General features: G+C 43.3%; 1 protein-coding gene across 2 annotated transcripts in view; it reads left to right on the forward strand.

The window, feature by feature from the left end:
- The window catches only part of LOC125435056 (1-phosphatidylinositol 4,5-bisphosphate phosphodiesterase beta-1), a 678,436-nt gene that overhangs the window by 523,104 nt on the left and 137,227 nt on the right, over window positions 1-18,105 (forward strand). For both annotated transcript variants that reach the window (XM_048501078.1, XM_048501071.1), the window contains 4 exons: window positions 4,363-4,459; window positions 14,795-14,879; window positions 16,838-16,962; window positions 17,931-18,085. In XM_048501078.1, the coding sequence (XP_048357035.1) occupies window positions 4,363-4,459; window positions 14,795-14,879; window positions 16,838-16,962; window positions 17,931-18,085 (462 nt within the window). The remainder of the gene's footprint in view (window positions 1-4,362; window positions 4,460-14,794; window positions 14,880-16,837; window positions 16,963-17,930; window positions 18,086-18,105) is intronic.

Consider the following 18,105-nt stretch of genomic DNA (forward strand, 5'->3'; position numbering starts at 1 on the left):
TGGTGTGAAACTGCTGAATCCCACCACTGGCTGGGTATGACTTAACTTGGTCGGACTGGGCTCTGGGGTGGTGTGACTGCCTCAGTGGACAAGCCGAGCCCCCAGCAGGCTCCCCAGTCCAGGTTGGTGCTGGGTAGTGGCGACTGCACCTCAGCTTGAGGGGGCTTATCAGGTCCACAAGCCAGCTGAGGCAACTCACTAGGCCAGATCAGGAGAGAGGGGTTTTTTTTGGGGGGGGGGTGCCTCAGCTGGCTCACAGGCCTGATAAGCCCTCTCAGGGGGCCCTGCTTTAGATGTTTGCTGCCTGCCCTCCAACCTTTGCTTGAAGAGGTCCAGTGGCTGAGATAACTTTACTTGCTTTTTCTAACGTTCACTGGTCTTCTCATTTTCTGAGTGATGGATAACCCTTCTGAGGCCTTGATCTAAAATCATCAGACTTCAGACGTATCATTCAAGCAGGCTAACGAAGAATGTGAACCAAAATATAAATATTGCTCCTCTGTGAAGTATACAATCTAATGATTTTGGCCCATTGGTAATGCACATTTGCCCATGGAAGGAGTTAGCACAGGGCCAGCGTGGTGTAGTGGGTAAGAGCAGGTGCACTCTAATCTGGAGAACTGGGTTTGATTCTCCGCTCTGCCACTTGAGCTGTGGAAACTAATCTGGTGAACTTGTGCACTCCAACACATTCCAGCTGGGTGACCTTGGGCTACTCAGTTCTTCAGAGCTCTCTCAGCCCCACCTACCTCACAGGGTGCTTGTTGTGAGGGGGGAAGGGAAAAGAGATTGTAAGGCCCTTTGAGTCTCCTTACAGGAGAGAAAGGGGGGACATAAATCCAAACTCCTCCTCCTCCTCCTCCTTCTTACAGGAGAGAAAGGGGGGGATATAAATCCAACTCTTCTTCTTCTCTTCATTTCCTTGCCCATGGAAGGAGATAGCACAGAGCCTTCAGCCAGTTATTTTCTTTACCTCTTCATTCCAGACATGTATATGTGCATTTGTCAAGACTCCAGCTGGTACTTGTATGGGGTTTTGGAAATACCTTGAATTGCTTGGAAGCAAGGGAGATCACCTTGGCTTTTTTCCAGTAGAACTGTGGAGGTTTTTTCTTGACAGCTGTACTGCGGTCATTGTGACAGTAACCTGTGGAGTCTGCACTGCTACAATTAAGGATGACTTGCTTTTGTAAGGATCTGTTTGTATCGGGTTTTGGAAAACTGTTGGACGCTGGTCATCACAGCTGTAGTTTTATATCCCCTGATCATAAGAGGAAAAAGAGACAACCCCCCCCCCCACTGTGCCCAAAGTTGTACCATCCTCACGGTCAGATGGGGTGTCGGTGGAAGAATGCCATACTACACCAATGCACAATCCCCAAACCCACCCACCCCCGGCAATTTGTCGGAAGGGGGATGAAATAAATTGTTGGCTTGGGGTACTTGGATACCCCTCGCTATCTGTGTGGATATTTGGTTTTAGTGTTTATACTGTCGTGTTGGAACTGTTTTAATGTTTTAACCTTGCGTATGAGCTGCTGTAAGCTGAAGGGCAGGGTATAAATATACATAAATAAATAAATACACTTGTGATGTATATATTACCACTTAAAGCCAGCCCCCAACCATTCAGTTCAGAGTCTAAATTTACCTAATTGCTTCTCAGGTTGAAACTGTACTCTCATGGAGGAGGTGGGGAAAACAGCTCAGGAACCTGATTAATGAGAGTTTTCCTTGTCAAATCATTAGGAGGTACTAAAATACCTGCAGTGTTGATCGCCTTAGATGTATTTGAACACACCGTCCTTGGACAAACCCTCTCTGTGTGCCTGTGAGATATGTCACAGTTTCATGGAAACCCAGAAGAATTCTCACAGTTGCCTCAAGATTGTTTTGGAACTGCCGTCATTTTGTTCCCCTCTTTCGTTTCTGCAATTAAGGACGCCTCTTCTATTGCTCCCACCTCCAACAAAAAAACCCTCCTTAATATAGGCTTACAATAGGAGTGTGCTTCGGTCTTGAGGCAAATTACACAGCAAGAATGGTAGTTACGCTCAAACTTCTGACATTTACGCACTCGATTAAAAATAGGATTGGGAAGAATTTTAGCTCGTTTGGTGTTTCAAAATGAAGGGGAATTTAAAATGTTTTCTTTCAAAAGTTGTTTGTCAGTCTTTTTGCAACTCTTTCCCTCCTCTGTGCTGCTGCTTTGGTGCTATCTCCCCCCCCCGCCCCACCTCCACTCAAGTGATCCTAGGTTGTCAAAAGCCAAGCACTAGATACGATGGTGTCATCATGCCATACACCCAGACACATTTGACTATGACACATCACAAATGAAGCCAATTTAAAATGAAGACAGTTGTTTATATTGCCCGTCCTCTGAATTGTCAAAAAAATTTCACCAATGGGTGAAATGAGACTCAAAGGGGCTTATCAACTCCTTTCCCTTCCCCCCTCACAACAAACACCCTATGAGGTCGGTGGGGCTGAGAGAGCTTCGAAGAATTGTGACTAGGCCAGGGTCACCCAGCTGGCGTGTGTTGGAGTGTACGGGCTAATCTGAATTTCCCAGATAAGCCTCCACAGCTCAGGCGGCAGAGCGGGGAATCAAACCCAGTTCCTCCAGATTAGAGTGCACCTGCTCTTAACCACTATGCCACTACTGCTCCTATGTGATGACTTTACCCAGAAATGCCTTAATAGCTAGTGTAATGAACTGTCCACTTTTTGAGCAGAAGAATTTTAAAATGGCTCCCATTGAATGGTGGGCCGTTGATAAACTGGTGTTAAGGTGTGCCTGACAAGACAAAAGACACACGAAAACTATGATGTGTGAAAAACTGAGAGGGATGAAAAACCATGCCAAGATATAGTGCAGTTTCATCTGTGCTTGTATCTTTTCTTTCCAAAACCCACAATTTTTGTCTTGTAATAGTTTATTCCAGTGATGGCAAACCTTTTTGAGACCGAGTGCCCGAACTGCAACCCAAAACCCACTTATTTATCGCAAAGTGCCGACAGGGCAATTTAACCTGAATACTGAGGTTTTAGTTTAGAAAAAATGGTTGGCTCTGAGGCGTGCGTTACTCGGGAGTAAGCTTGGCTTTGCTTTGAAGCAACTATGCAGCTCTTCCAACGGGTGAATCATGACCCTAGGAGGGTTTACACAGAAGCAAGCCCCATCGCCAGCAACTGAGCTTACTCCCAGGTAAAGGATTGCGCTTTAGTTCTTTGCATGAAATCAGTGAGGTTTAACAGCACTTAACAGGGTTACCTATACTGCTTCCCCAAAACTAGGTCTTAGGTTTAATGCTAATAAACAAGCCCAGTGGCCCAGGCCAGCTTAGATGTGTGTGTGTGGGGGGGCAATTTCCCCCCCACATGATGAACTCTGTTTGTGTGTGTCCACAGAGAGGGCTCTGAGTGCCACCTCTGGCACCTGTGCCATAGGTTCGCCATCACTGGTTTATTCTCAACTTTTCCCTGTCACTATAATCAGCTACTCTAACAAGCATCCTTCTGAGCCCAAAGTTGGTATAAGGCATAATTACTGTGATCATTCACATACAACAGAGCAGACATTTTATGACCTGCCAATGAGCATGGGAAAATTTTGAGATTCCGTAGCCTGGATAAAATCATTAATATAAAAACCAACCCAAAAACAGGCCGGCAAGCAATCTCCCAAGGTGTCCATTCTTGGGAGAAGGGAAGGAGTTTGTAAATTGCTTTGAGACTCCGTACTGTTGAGAAAACCCAAACTCTTCTTTCTCCCCATCCTTTTCCTTCTTAATGTAATAATTAATATCTTAGCCCGCTCTGGCATTACAGTCTCCTACCAGAATGATATCTGCTCTAGGAAACGTTTCTCCTGCTTTCTCCAGAATCCCATGTGAAGAAGTTCAGACTTGATTCCCTATTTTATAAATCATACTTGGAGGAATATAAATGTTAATACGAAAATATGGCCCAGTTGTTTATTGATAACACAAATAACTTGAGCATATTTGCAATCAAAACAGAAGGTTGATTGGATTTCTCCCTCTAGATTGGTTGGATTTCTTCCTCTAGATTAGCTCCTGTGAAGCTTCAACAAGTCTGACTTTTGAGTTGAAAAACATAAACACTGGGGAAATTTAGGGAACCATTGAAAAGATGTCATAGGGTTAGTGTTAGATTTGCTTGGGTTAGGGTTGGGTTAGGGTTAGGGTTAGGGTTAGGGATTGAACCCTAATTCAATCCAATTAATTGGATTCAATTAGTCCAAGTTAATTGAAGCTTGGATTAACTTCAAAGCCCTGCCAGAATTGCAGAAATTTGTGGTCAAAACTTCTCTTGATGTTAGTTTTTTCATTCTAGGGGACGGCTGGAAGTGAGGCCATGGCTACTGAAGAAATGTCCAACTTGGTGAATTACATACAGCCTGTGAAGTTTGAATCATTTGAGACATCTAAAAGTGAGCACATGAGCTTTCAGCAATACCACATTTCGTTGTCTTGTCATTCTTTATTTCGGTTGAGTACATTAGTTTAATATTTTCAAGGACTAATTGAGACAAAAATACCTATCTTCCCCATGTTACAGAAGCATCAATGTTCTGAAAAATAGACTCCAGCAAAGTGGCCTTTTAGTTCAGATGATGGTATGGCATTTGTTCTGACAACCAAAAAATAATTACAATATCTGAGAATAGTGAGATATTTTAAGTATGCTAGGAGGGTCACCAAAGAAAGCGAATTTTTCTTGCTTGCCGATTTGTACTTCTGAAATCTAAATGCTTTTTTTGCCTATCCCATTGCTATTTTCTCATTCTCCATAGGTGATGATAAAGCAGAACTGGAGCTGTTCCAATCTTTGAGCAATTAACTCCATCAAATTACTCTGAAAGGAGTCTTCTCACTGGTTGTAGTGGGTTTTCCGGGCTGTGTGGCCATGGTCTGGTGGATCTTGTTCCTAACGTTTCACCTGCATCTGTGGCTGGCATCTTCAGAGGTGTATCACAGAGGGAAGTCTGTTACACACTGTGTCCAGAGAGAAAGAAATGTTTGGGGTATATACTCCCCACCCTGGGACATGGACAATATATACCCCAAACATTTCTTTCTCTCTGGACATAGTGTATAACAGACTTCCCTCTGTAATACACCTCTGAAGATGCCAGCCACAGACGTTAGGAACAAGATCCACCAGATCATGGTCACGCAGCCCGGAAAACCCACCACAACCAGTTGAATCCAGCCGTGAAAGCCTTTGACACTGTCTAAGGAGGAGTCTAGATCTATAATTGAATACAATTTTAATCCAGAGCACTCTGTTCCCAATGAAGGAATTGCAAATTCTTGCTGAATAGCTATACCCAATACACACTTAGGCAATCTGGTTCTTTTTCTTGAAATTTTTGACAGAAAGGAATTGATGTTCTCTGAAATAACTTCTACCCAAACTCCAGTACTGTAAAGTATCATTTGGTTAATTTTCCCCGAAAAGGGCTTTGTGGCTGTCAGATAATACTTCCTCCAACTGTGTGAGAGAAAATGATAAAGCATTTAGATATTATATCTTTTGAGAAATAACTGAAATTGAGCTTTCCAGGATAAATCCCATGACAATAGCAGTTCTAAATATCTAAATCTAATTCAATCTTATTCAATCTTAATATTTGGATAAGAACCTCTTAAAAAAACTCTTAAAAAACAACTATTTTCGATTTTTCTGCATTTATCATTAATCCTTCATTTATACAATAGAAGCCAAAACTAGCTGGCAAACACTGCAGATCCATGGGATAATAATGTCGTATCATCTGCATAAAGTAGAATTGAATGATCTTGTCGGTTCAAAATGGGCGCATGATTTATGAATGGATCCAGAAACAGCTTTTACAATATTATTAATGTATACATTAAACCACTAGCAGGTTAAGAGATAACCTTGTTGAACATCTCAAAAAGGTTTCTGTGGTCTAGCCTTCCAAACTGCACCTAATTTTAACTTCAGTACTGTGATTTAGTCTAAATAGTAACTATAACAAACCCCCGTTAACCATAGTTTACTTCACTTTCTGCCGTAGCCTAGTTGTATAAATATTATCAAAGGTCAAGTGCAAATCCATTAAGGGTACATATAAATGAGTATTTACAGAAGATGTGTCCTTCTCAATCAAGTGAAATAAAACCAACCAATGCTAGAATGATGAACATCTTTGATGAAACCTGTATTGTTCCTCCCTCAAGATTTCTGATTCTTCCATCCATTCTTTCACTTTTAAACTTGAATAGGCTTTAGAATTTTCCAGTGACGGTCAGAAGGGTAATGTAATCAAAATTTGTGGATTTCATCTACCCCTTTATTCTTAAAAATTTGAACCCTCAAAGCTTTCTTCCAGATGAGGGGACATACCCTGAGTTATTTATGATAGTGACTAATGGGGCCAAAATCTCAGCCCACCATTTTGGATTTTGATTGCAATAGGTCTACTGGAATTCCATCTAACCTTGATGCTTTCCCCAGTTTCCTATTCTTTATTAAATATTTAATGGCTGTAGCAGGAGCTTCTGATCAGAATTCAAACTCTCCAGTCTCAGTCAGATTTCCATACTCCATATTTATCTTCTCTATGCACCAATGTGCATAATAACCCCTGCCCACTGACTGTTACATTTTACGCACCTGATGCAGTCATCTCAGGCTGTTAAAAGCTTAAACTACAAATACATTTTAAAGGGTGCAGTACGTTTTCAGCTGGGGGATCCCTAGAAACCTCCTATTTGATCTTTTAAAAAAAATTAGTCTGAAAACTTGGGAGCCAATCTCAGATACAACGTAATGTATAATAATTACATTAACAGTTAAATCCTTGATGATTCTCATTGTTTTGTTATCTTAAGATCATATGCATAAATGCCCTTCTGATAAAGGATAGTCCCCATATATCAGGGGTGTCCAACTCTGATGCCCCAGATGTCCATGGACTATGAGTCCCATCAGTCCCTGCCAGCATGGGACTGCCTGATGGGAATCGTAGTCCATGAATATCTGGGGTGCCAGAGTTGGACTCCCCTGCCCTAAATGCTTGCGGAAAGCCTGTGCCATTATAGATGTTTGCTAGATGTCTTCAGCAATCTAACCCTTATATTTAGCAGCTAGTTTTAGCTCCAATGGAAAAAAAATGTATCACTGGAGCTGCAAATAAAAACCTGAGCTTGACTACTGATGCCGTTTACAAAACTCTTATCAAGACGAAGGGTTGGATGCCGCCAACGTTGCTATTATGGGTTTTTGTGGGGTCCCTGGGAAGGCTACAGCATGGCTTGTCAAATTTATGAAGGCAAAACCCGGACAGGATGGGGGGACTGCATTAAAGAGGAAAATAGGACAATTGGATTAAAAAAATGGCTGGACCCAGTTTGTACCTAAAGAAGACACGCAAGCTCTGTTGGGTATTGCTGTAAGGACAGGTACCAGTAAGAGCCTTCTGATCACACTTTTGGGTAAATGCCACGTCACTTTTGAAAGGAAGCAGAGAGCTCTGTGTCATTTGTCGAAAGGAGAAGGCAGACGATGATGCTCCTGAGACAGTTAACACACCAGGTGGTCGGTCACCCGCTACGTACAATGGTGCATTTCTTCCAAAGGAAGTAGAATTTCTTCTCTTCCTTGACAGCTAACCTTAAAGTTCTTGTCAACAATCTATAAAGCATATTCATCTGCAGTGACATTTGGACCAAAAATAACTCTGTGCTGTTCTCTTAAGTTGGCAGCCATGGGAATGTAAAAAGATCGAGGGCACAGTCCTGCTGACATTAAGCAGTTTCAAATCGCACTAATGTCAGTGGGAGAGACCTTTAATTCTTGTGTTGGAATCAGTCATAGAAAGGGTTTAAGCGTGATGACATTATTCCCCAAGAGTTTGAACACACTGGTGTGCTAAGAACAGGGGTGAACCACCTTGGGCAGTGATGGCAAACCTTTGGCACTCCAGATGTTATGGACTACAATTCCCATCAGCCCCTGCCAGCATGGCCAGTTGGTCGTGGTGGGGGAGGCGCTGCCCATACCACGGTGGGGGGCGGAAAACTCAGATTTTGCACTGCTCTACATTTTTCTTAGATAGGCCTCTGGCTTGGAACAGTAGTGGGTTAGGGCTTTTTTGTTGTTCTTTTTTTTTCCAAAATGCCTTCATTTTCACTCATAACACGAACAGGAACACAAGTCCCATTTCCCCACATCGATTCTATTAATTGCCAAAAGAGCCTAATGGACCAGACTCATGGATTCCTGCTGCTTTTTGCTGAAATGGCCTCGCTGGGAATGCACTTTGCAACATCTTGAGAAAATAAACAGGCGCCTTGTTGATCCTTAAAGCAGAGCACGTGAGCACTCCCCCTTCAAGCCAGCCCATTCTGTTTTGCTTGGCTTTCGCACGGAAGAGCACTGTGACCCTCCGCTGCTGCCTTTCCGAAGGTCGACTGCGGCGTTCAAATTGCCTGTCTGTGTTTGAAATGAGCACTGTCAACACAGAGGTTGAAAATTCCAAACTCGCACTGAGCTTTTCTGGACAACAGCTTTGTTCTTTGGCCTCAACGGCACGCTGCGTTTCCAAAAGATGTGGACACCGCTCAGCATTTTGTATTTATTTATTTGTGCTGTTTACTGTCCGCCTTTCTCACTGGGACTCAAGACAGATCACACAGAGCAGATCGATGCCATTCACAAAACGGGTCGTTCAATAAACAAAATAGGAAATAGGGGTTGGGTTGTCGATCCCACCAGAAGTCATGTGTTGATATGTCGTATTGCATTACACACCAGTGATTTTTTTTCAAGCAACTTTGTGAAGTCTTCTGTACAATACTGCCATGCTGTCTGCATAGGAAACCCTCTTCAATAATTCAGTCGTACATAGTTTGCAGAAAGTCCTGAGGTCCTGACCTCCTCAGGAAGGCCATTCCACAAGGGGGCCTCAAGAGTGAGTGTGTGTGTGTGTGTTTGTGTGTGTGTGTGATATATGTACACATATATAGTTCACAGTGTTTTAAGCCATGTATATATATACACATATAGTAGCCTGCACAAAGGGTGGAGGACGTTACATAAACTCATCTTAGCTAACGAAACTGATGGGGCCTGTACTATTGAGTTTGCTGAAAGTCTGATAAACAGAAAGGTAATTTAAAGGGCACCGAGAAACGAAACTCAGAGCAGCCTGACATTGGCCTTGAGTTGAAAGAAATAGGGCCCCACCAAGGAGATAAGAAATTAGCAGAAGACTTGATTGCTATAGAAACCAGTAGTTGTTATAGAAATTTTGTACATGAGGTGTTTTAGACTCAAGTTACATTAAAAATATGGGATGGAAAGGTGTGGTAAAAGGTGGGATAAGATGACCAGGTCTGTACGTTTACTTGACTCAAACCAATGAGCAAGAAGACAAGGAGGGATGTTTGTAAGAGGGTATAAATTATGTTACACAAGCAACAGCCCCTTTGAACCTCCTCCCTGTTGCTAACATAGGAGAGTTCCCTCTTCTGCGCAGAATTGAAACAATAAAACTCTGAACACTGAAGAAGCTTATGGATGGTTATTTGTGAGTAACCGGACAGAGCCTTAGCTCTGAGGGCAGGGCTAAGCCCTGTGCCTAACATGTGTGTGTGTGTTGGAGGAAAGCCTTTTCTTACAACTGCATTAACTTGCTTCTCCAGCAATAACATTGCGTCCAGTTAACCCCCCGAGGCTCTTGACTGAGTTGGCAAGAGTCAGCTGAACCCCACTGAAAACGGAGAGAGAATATTCTTAAAGACCTTTTGTGGTGAACTGGGGTAATGACCAGTTTGTGTCACGAGGAGGCGACTCCTCCTCTGACCCAACTGAAGTTGCTTCAAGGTTTTCTGAACTTAACCTGTCCTACGCTTGGCTCCTTAAATACCTACTGCTGCCACCAGCAGAGTCCTCATTTTAACCAGAAGTGGTCCTGCAAGCTCCTAGATAAACTGTTGGGAGATACTTCCTTGAGTTCCTTGATGCTGGGAACACCTGCCCCGTAAGTAAAACAAAACCGATTCCAGTTTCACGCACACATAGCCAAGTCTGGGAGTGGCATGAAGAAAGTTAAATTCAAGGTTACAAGCAAAAGTGACAGTAACAATTTATTCTTTATTAGCATATACAAACAATTGGGATGCTTTGTAACTTATTAAGAACACAAGGCAGAGCAAGCAGAATCGTATCAAACCCAGCAGAGACCAAATAACCAACCTGATGCTTCTGATCCTTGCTAAAATCTCCCCCCAATCTCAGCCCTTACCAGCCAGAGTCTCCCCATCCTTCACTCTGATTGGTGGAGAACCATCGGTGGAAGGATTCTAAAGGACACTCTTTATATCACCAGACTGGTTGCTGCCAACGCAGATCAATTTAAGCCCCTGGCTTATATGCCCCTGGGTTATATAAGCCCCTGGTTTATATAGGTCGAGGGGAGGGATTTTGCTCTGAAAATCCATCACACCTTTGCCTCTTACCATTACTTCTGTCGTTCCAGGATTTCATTTCAATGTGTTCAGTCTAATTCATTTAACCATAGCAGCCACAGCAGTGGTTTAGACCTCTATCGCACAGTCCGAAGATCTGGATAAAGATATTCATAGTTTTGTATCACCTGGGAATTTCTGGCCAAAAATGTCAATGATGAAAGCAGTCTTGACCTCTTTACTAGAAGCTATAGTGTGAAGTACAAATGTTCAAACCCAGGGGTTTGTTTTTTTTTTTGCATGGTGTGGGATGGAGACGGGGCTCGTGATTTATTCGGATTGGCTTCCCACCAAAGATTTTACCGCATCTGTTGTGTAGTTCACTGATTTTTCCCCCCTCACATTCTGTTAGGCGGACTAAGGGCACTTCTACACGTGCAGAATGATGCACCTTCAGTGCACTTCGCAGCTGGATTTTACTGTGCGAAATAGCAAAATCCACTCGCAAACCATGGTTATAGTGCGTTGAGAGTGCATTATTCTGCGTGTGCGAAAGTGCCCTAAGTGAATTTCTAAGTCAGCACAGGTCTTCCTCTGCATTTACAAATGATGCATTTGGGGTTCCACACACTTTGGGATTTTCTGTGAACCCCAAACCCAGTGAGAAAAATATGCCGACATCTACTGCAGTATCTTGCAGTGTGTGACAAGTAATTTGTAATAATACGCTTGATCCCTGAGCAAGTATCTCCCTGAGCAAATCGCTTGGTCATAAATAATATAGAGATGACTTCAGTTATGGCATGCGTCATTTGGGCAATTAAATACTCTTTGTTGCAGTCTGCATATCAGGTGATGTGTGAATCATTCCCCACTCCCATTGAACACAGTAGGTGTAAACATAAATAATGGACGTGAAATTAAACCCTGCGGCTATGTTCTGAACAAACCCACGTGGAATTAATATCTTTTGAAGTTGGTCAGCCTCACCTCAAAATTTAAATTCTTAAGCTCAAGATATAGGGCTGTTCTGTCGACATCTGTGAAATTCCAGTTGGTGTTTGTTGGTTGCTATCAGTGGTGGGATCCAAAAATTTTTAGCGTAACTTAGGGTTTCCCACCCATGGTGGGGTGGGATTCAAAACTGTGGCGTTAAAGCCGTAATGGGGACTTTGGGTAGAGGGGGCACAACAGAGGCGTGGCTGGGCATTCCTGGGCGGGGCTGTGGCAAGGACGCAGCCGCTGCGCCGGTCCTTGGGTGGAAAACGAATGCATGCGAGGCATGAGCTGCCACGCACTGCGCTTTGGTGCACCTCCTGCTAGACTGCTTCAAGTTCTGTGCGCTACTGCTGAGAGGAGGGGCGTAACTAAGGCAAAAATCATGTGGCAAAATCACCCATTAGTAACCCCCTTTCGGCCCACACAAATAATTAGTAACCTACTCTCGGGAACCTGTGAGAACCTGCTGGATCCCACCTCTGGTTGCTATTACCATAACTCCTGGCTGGTGTGTTATGTTCTGGCCCAGAGTTTTCATGCTGGCAATGCTTATTCATGCCAACAGCTGATACAAGCATGAAAACTCTGTACACGTGAAATATCACCATCGCATGATGACCAGCCATATGCATGGCAGTTGTCGAAAGCACCACAAATTGGCCATTTCCAATGGCCAGCCCATAAAGTGGATCTTTCTTCAGAAATATTCGGTCTGTTGCTGCTGATAGGCAGCCGATGTCTACTCTCGTCTCCATTCATAAGTAAGGAAAGGCAGCAAAGAAACCATCCGATATAGAGGAGTCTGCCACCAGGCGAAAACTTTTAGGTGGTACAAAGGATGTTGCTGTGTTCCTTAAAAACTTGCAGAATGAATGATTGACCAGCTGCTGTGGGTCATTTCTCTGTAAGCATACTTTTTCAGATTTACGATCCCTTCATAAAGGCATATAAAGGTATCCCTCCCTTCATGTTAAGTTAGAACTACCTGGGAAGCATTCTGTCTGAATTTTTATACTCAACAAAAAAAGTGGAGGAAAAAAGACAGGGGTGGGCAATTAAAATCTGGGGCAAACAATTAAAAAGCATCCACTTTTGATCACACTATTTGCTGGAATAAGGACTGTAACAGAAAAAGTTTAGGGTGGTACGGGGACAATGCTACTCTGAAACAGACCAAACAACTGTTCTCAAAATTGTGTTCTACACTGTAGTCTTTTCAGTGTCTTGTTTTGTGAGAAGTACCACAGCACAGTCATTCTATTGTCACCTATCTAGCTTCTGTCATGATATATACAAAAAAGAGTAAAGGTTGACTAAAGGGTCATTTCAAGTTAGCAGAAGTTTGCAAAACCCAGAAGATGGAGACAGTCAGTCTAGGGGCAAAAGTAGCAAAGATTGACCTTTAACATGATTGGTGAATTCAACTGTAACTCTAGACCAATGAGAGGCTGCTGTCTGGGCGGGGAAAAGTATCCCTGATGTATGTATTGTGTATGCTATGCTAAGTTGTGATAGAGATAAGAGTCTGAGTTAAGTTCTCTGTGTGTTCAACTTTGTTCTAGCTGAAGAGTTCTGTATAGTCTTATAGTCTTGTGTAGCATAGACTTGTGTAACTTGTGTAACCTTGCAACTGCTAAAGTAACAGCCTTCCTATGGAGTATTCTTTTCCAAGAGTGGTACAAGGTTGCAGTGAGTGCAAGAAGACTATAGATCTTCTCACCTTACCAGAGTGACTCCCCTTTAAACTCTGCTGATAGCTTCCTTCCTTTCCAAGTGTGCCTCAGTGTATTGCCACCATAATCTAGGCTTTTTAGTTACATAATAAAAGGGTGCCTCCAAACAACCTTTGACAGCTCCTGTTGCTCCTGAAGAGTGGCTAGGTTGTTACTGGGGACTGATTACAGTGAAGATTCCTTTCCCCTGCTCAAAGATCTTTCCTGGGTTCCAGTTTCTCTGAAGGCGTAATTGAAAACAACTGGATTTCTAAAGCCCTAAACAGACTAGAACCTCATGGTATTTGGAGACCCTGATTTTTTTTTCTCCTTATAATTCTCTCCACCCACCAAGAATGTAATCAGAACTCTTCTCTGGGTGCCTCTTTCAGTGGAGATGAGGCAGGTGTCTGCAAGGGATAGTTTACACTATACATACTGTTTCAGATGGTAACCGTGTTGGTCTGCAGTAGAATGGAACAGTTAGATTCAAGTCAGAGGTGGGATCCAGCAGGTTCTCACCAGTTCCCGACAGTGGGTTACTAATTATTTGTGTGTGCTGAGAAGGGGTTACTAATTGGGTCCGCTTTTCCATCTCCCCGCCCTCACCTCCCCGAGAGGCATACTGCCTTTGAACGTGAAGGTTCAATATAGCAATTGCAACTAATAATGTAACTCCCTGAACTGGGTTAATCCCTTTCAGGTACTGCAATTCATCGATTCTCAGCCTTTCGTACCTTTTATCTCTCCAGTCTCTATCAAAGAACCTGTGTGTTTCACCATTGCTGTGTTCAGATTTGTGAGTTGGGGCATTTTCTATAATGTGATGATGATTTAGAAATGACCTGGTGCAAAATAATTTGGGGGGTCGTGGCGGGGTGGCTGCCCATGGGGGGGGCATCCAACTCAGGTTTTGCCCAGGGGTCAGGTTTGCCTAGGTACGCCTCTGCCCCCTTTGCTGAGGGGGGGCTGGCGAGGGAACCTGTTACTAAAATGTTTGCATCCCACCACTGATTCAAGTCCACTAGCACCTTAGAGGCCAACAAAATCTCAGGATATACAGTTTCAAGACTCAAAGAGCCAGGGTAGTGTAATGGTTAAGAGCAGTGGACACTAAGCTGGTGAATCAGGTTTGTTTTCCCCATCCCTTCAAAGGAGCAGCCGACTTTTATCTGGAGAACTGGGTTTGTTTCCCCTGCATATCCCCAAGAAGCCTGCTGGGTGACCTTGGGCTAGCCACACTTCTCTTTGAATTGTCTCAGCCCTACCTACCTGACGAGGTGTCCGTTGGGAGAAGAACAGAAAGGTTATTCTAGACCTCTTTGAGGCTCCTTGCAGGAGAGAAAGGGGGGTATAAAAACCAACTCTTCTTCCTTTCATCCCTTTACATAGAACTCGGTTCCAAGTGAGATATGTCTTGGTAATCATAGCATGACCCTGCTATAATTGAGTGTGACTTTATATCAGTGTTTTAGCACATTGAAAACCACCTTGAATGTTTAGGGCAGGAAAGGAACTATAACTTTTTTATTGGTTAAATAAATAATTGTATCGATGTGGATATCGTAGTCTTTATAAAAAATGGTTAAAACTTCTTTTTCTCTTAAATTTCAGAACGGAACAAGAGTTTTGAAATGTCTTCCTTTGTGGAAACCAAAGCGCTCGAGCAGCTCACAAAATCCCCTGTCGAGTTTGTCGAGTATCTTTGAAATTAAGGGGGAAAATAATATCTCGGTCGTCATTGAGACAGATAGTTACTGGGGGTTTCTGTTAAGAGGGTTGGCGAACAAGTTGTGCAGTGCCAGTTTAGGACCTGAGTTAATGCAAACATTTAAGTAAATAATGTGATTTTTTTTATCTTACTCATGAGTGTGAAGATTTCAGTAACTGTGTTTGTATAATCACCCATGTAGAAAAGCCAATTCCAGCTAGGCCCCTCCCGCAAAAGCAGAATAATGCACTTTCAATCCACTTTTCAATTGGGGTGCCGTGTGGTTTCCGGGCTGTGTGGCCGTGTTCTAGTAGCATTCTCTCCTGACGTTTCGCCTGCATCTGTGGCTGGCATCTTCAGATCCTCTAGAACAGCCACAGCCCGAATACAATATTCTACCGTGAAAGCCTTTGACAATACACTTTTCAATTCATTTGCAGCTGGATTTTACTGTGCGGAATAGCAAAATTGCTGGGATTTGGAAAGTGCCAGTCACACAATCCAGCAATGAAGGAGTTAATTGTTGCATGCTAATTAGTTAGTGAGGTAAGAAGTCAGTGGCCAGTTAATTGATACCTATTGGTCAAGCAGAGCCGGCATGAACTACATGCAGTCCCACACGTAGGCATTAGATATATATTCTTTGTTACACTCTGCACGTGGTCAGTAGTAGTTTTTTTGTTAGCCATGTACTAGTCAACCAACAAGCTCGATGAAGGAGCTAGCTAATCAGATAGACGTTTCCTGTTTTGTTTTTCCAAGTTACCCTTCCCTTTTTTGTAACTGAAACCATTTTTCAGTAAGCAAATGCCTCTGTCTCATTATTGTGCTAAGACGACTCTATAAACTTACAGCAAAAATCCACTTGCAAACAATTGTGAAAGTGGATTGGATGCGCATTATTCTGCATGTGCGGAAGGGGCCCTAGTGAGGATATTAGGAGTACAGGATTATGGGTAGCCAGGTAAGTGGCCATGTTGGGGCGGAGGGGATAGTTCAACATATCCATTCTCATCAGGCATCTTGTCTGTGATATACTTAAGGGAACTGGAGTTCAAAATTGTGTGAAGGGAAGGGACGGAGGGAATCTTTGTCTGAGTCCTGTGATGGTTGTTGAGGAAACTGTGCCATACGTTTCAGTAGCTCTGCATCTTGATTGTATCATGGTCATTAAGGCTATGGGAGAAGTTGATTCATTCCTCCTCAGGCGTATGTTTCCCTAAAGCCACCTCTGCTGTTCAGAGACCTGCATCGAGCTTGGTGGCTTGATTCTCTCTGAGAGCCAGTGGGGTGTAGCACTTAAGAGCAGGTGGATACTAATCTGGAGAACCAGGTCTGATTTCCCCACTCCTCCACCTGAGTGGCAGAGGCTTATCTGGTGCACCAGATGTGTTTCCGTACTACATTCCTGCTGGGTGATCCTGGGCTAGTCACAGTTCTTCGGAACTCTCTCAGCTCCTCACAAAGTGTCTGTTGTGGGGAGAGGAAGGGAAAGGAGCTTGTAAACCACCTTGAGTCTCCTTAACAGGAGAGAAAGGTGGGGTGTAAATCCAAACTACTCCTCCTCCTCCTCCTCTTCTTCTTCTCCTCCTCCTCCTCTTCTTCTCCTCCTCCTCCTCCTCTTCTTCTTCTTCTTCTTCTTCTTCTTCTTCTTCTTCTTCTTCTTCTTCTTCTTCTTCTTCTTCTTCTTCTTCTTCTCCTTCTTCTCCTTCTTCTTCTTCTCCTTCTCCTTCTCCTCCTTCTCCTCCTTCTCCTTCTCCTTCTCCTTCTCCTTCTTCCCTTCTTCTTCTTCTTCTTCTTCTCCTTCTTCCCACTGTTTAATGAGAATTTACCATGTATTTGCAGACGTGGTCGAGCTGGGTGTTATGTATCAACAATCTCTGTGTTTAAACCTTTCGGGCATGTCCTTCTGCCAGTGCTACTTTACCCTTAACCTCAGAATATAGATATAACAAAATGCAACTCAGTCGAATTTATCCAAAAGGGACACGCGTGGATTCTTCAAATTACATGCCGCAGCTCTTTTGGAATGCCGGCTGTCAGATGGTTGCCCTGAACTTCCAAACTGTTGGTAAGCATCCCCCCACCCCACACACATTTGTTTTATTTCCAGAGAAATATAGTGAAACAATAACAATTTGTCAAGTGAAAATGTAAATATCGCATGCATGTTTCTGGTAAAGCGAATAGTTTCTTTTAATGAGCAACTTCTGTTTCTGACTTTAGACCACAAATTAAACAAATATTCAGTATCATATATTTTAATGGTTTTGAAAGGCTGCATTTTTATAGTCAGGCACTTATTTCATTGTTGGATTTTGGCTGTCGTTTAGTAAACTTACTGAACTGTGGCTGCTCTGTTAAAGAGGCATAAATTCTAATGCAGGCTCTGTGCTGATACTAATTTGGGGGAAGGTAACGAATGACAAAGTATTTGATTAAGGAAATACAATTAGTGTTGTGGGCATGCACAGTGGCAAATCACTTGGCTATCTGGTTTTGTTTTGTTGAACTGGATTCCTACTATAATTTCAAGCATGATCATGTGTCATGAGCCAGCCCCTGGGTGCTGACCTGGGCACTGAGGACCCTGATGTAGAGCCTGAAGACACTGTGCATTCAGAGCTGACGCCTCGTGAGGAAATTCAGGCAGAAGAGCCAGCTCCAAACCCTTCCTTGCAAGCTAAGGCAGAGCCTGATGCTTTGCAGCTGGGAGAGCCATCAGGAATCTCAGAAGAGCCAAGTAATGAGCCAGCTCTCAGAGGAGGCAAAGACAGAGGCTGCAGCTGCAGAGTAAAAGGAGAAGTGCTTGCATTGCTGCTCGCTATGCAGAAGGCTCTGCAAGATGGAGGCTTCCACATCTGAGGAGGATTGAGCCCTTGCAGGATTCCACCCTCATTAGCCAGGACTTCCTAAACTCTGCCTTGAGCCTGACTCTACCTGGGTGCAGTGAGTTCAGTTCCAGTGGAAGATCAGTGTTTGTACTGTTAACACTCACACACATGGTGAAGTGCATGTTTTCTTGTTTTTATTGCCTAGATTTGTCTATGCAAATAAATATGGGAATGTATGAATATAACGGCAAAAGTGGCTACAGGCTAAAACCAGAGTTCATGCGACGGCCAGACAAGCAATTTGACCCGTTTGCTGAAGGCATTGTAGATGGAATAGTAGCAAACACTTTGTCTGTGAAGGTATGTACGGTGTTACGTAT

The sequence above is a fragment of the Sphaerodactylus townsendi genome, linkage group LG01 (genome assembly GCF_021028975.2).
Source record: "Sphaerodactylus townsendi isolate TG3544 linkage group LG01, MPM_Stown_v2.3, whole genome shotgun sequence".
NCBI classification, from domain to species: Eukaryota; Metazoa; Chordata; class Lepidosauria; order Squamata; family Sphaerodactylidae; genus Sphaerodactylus; species Sphaerodactylus townsendi.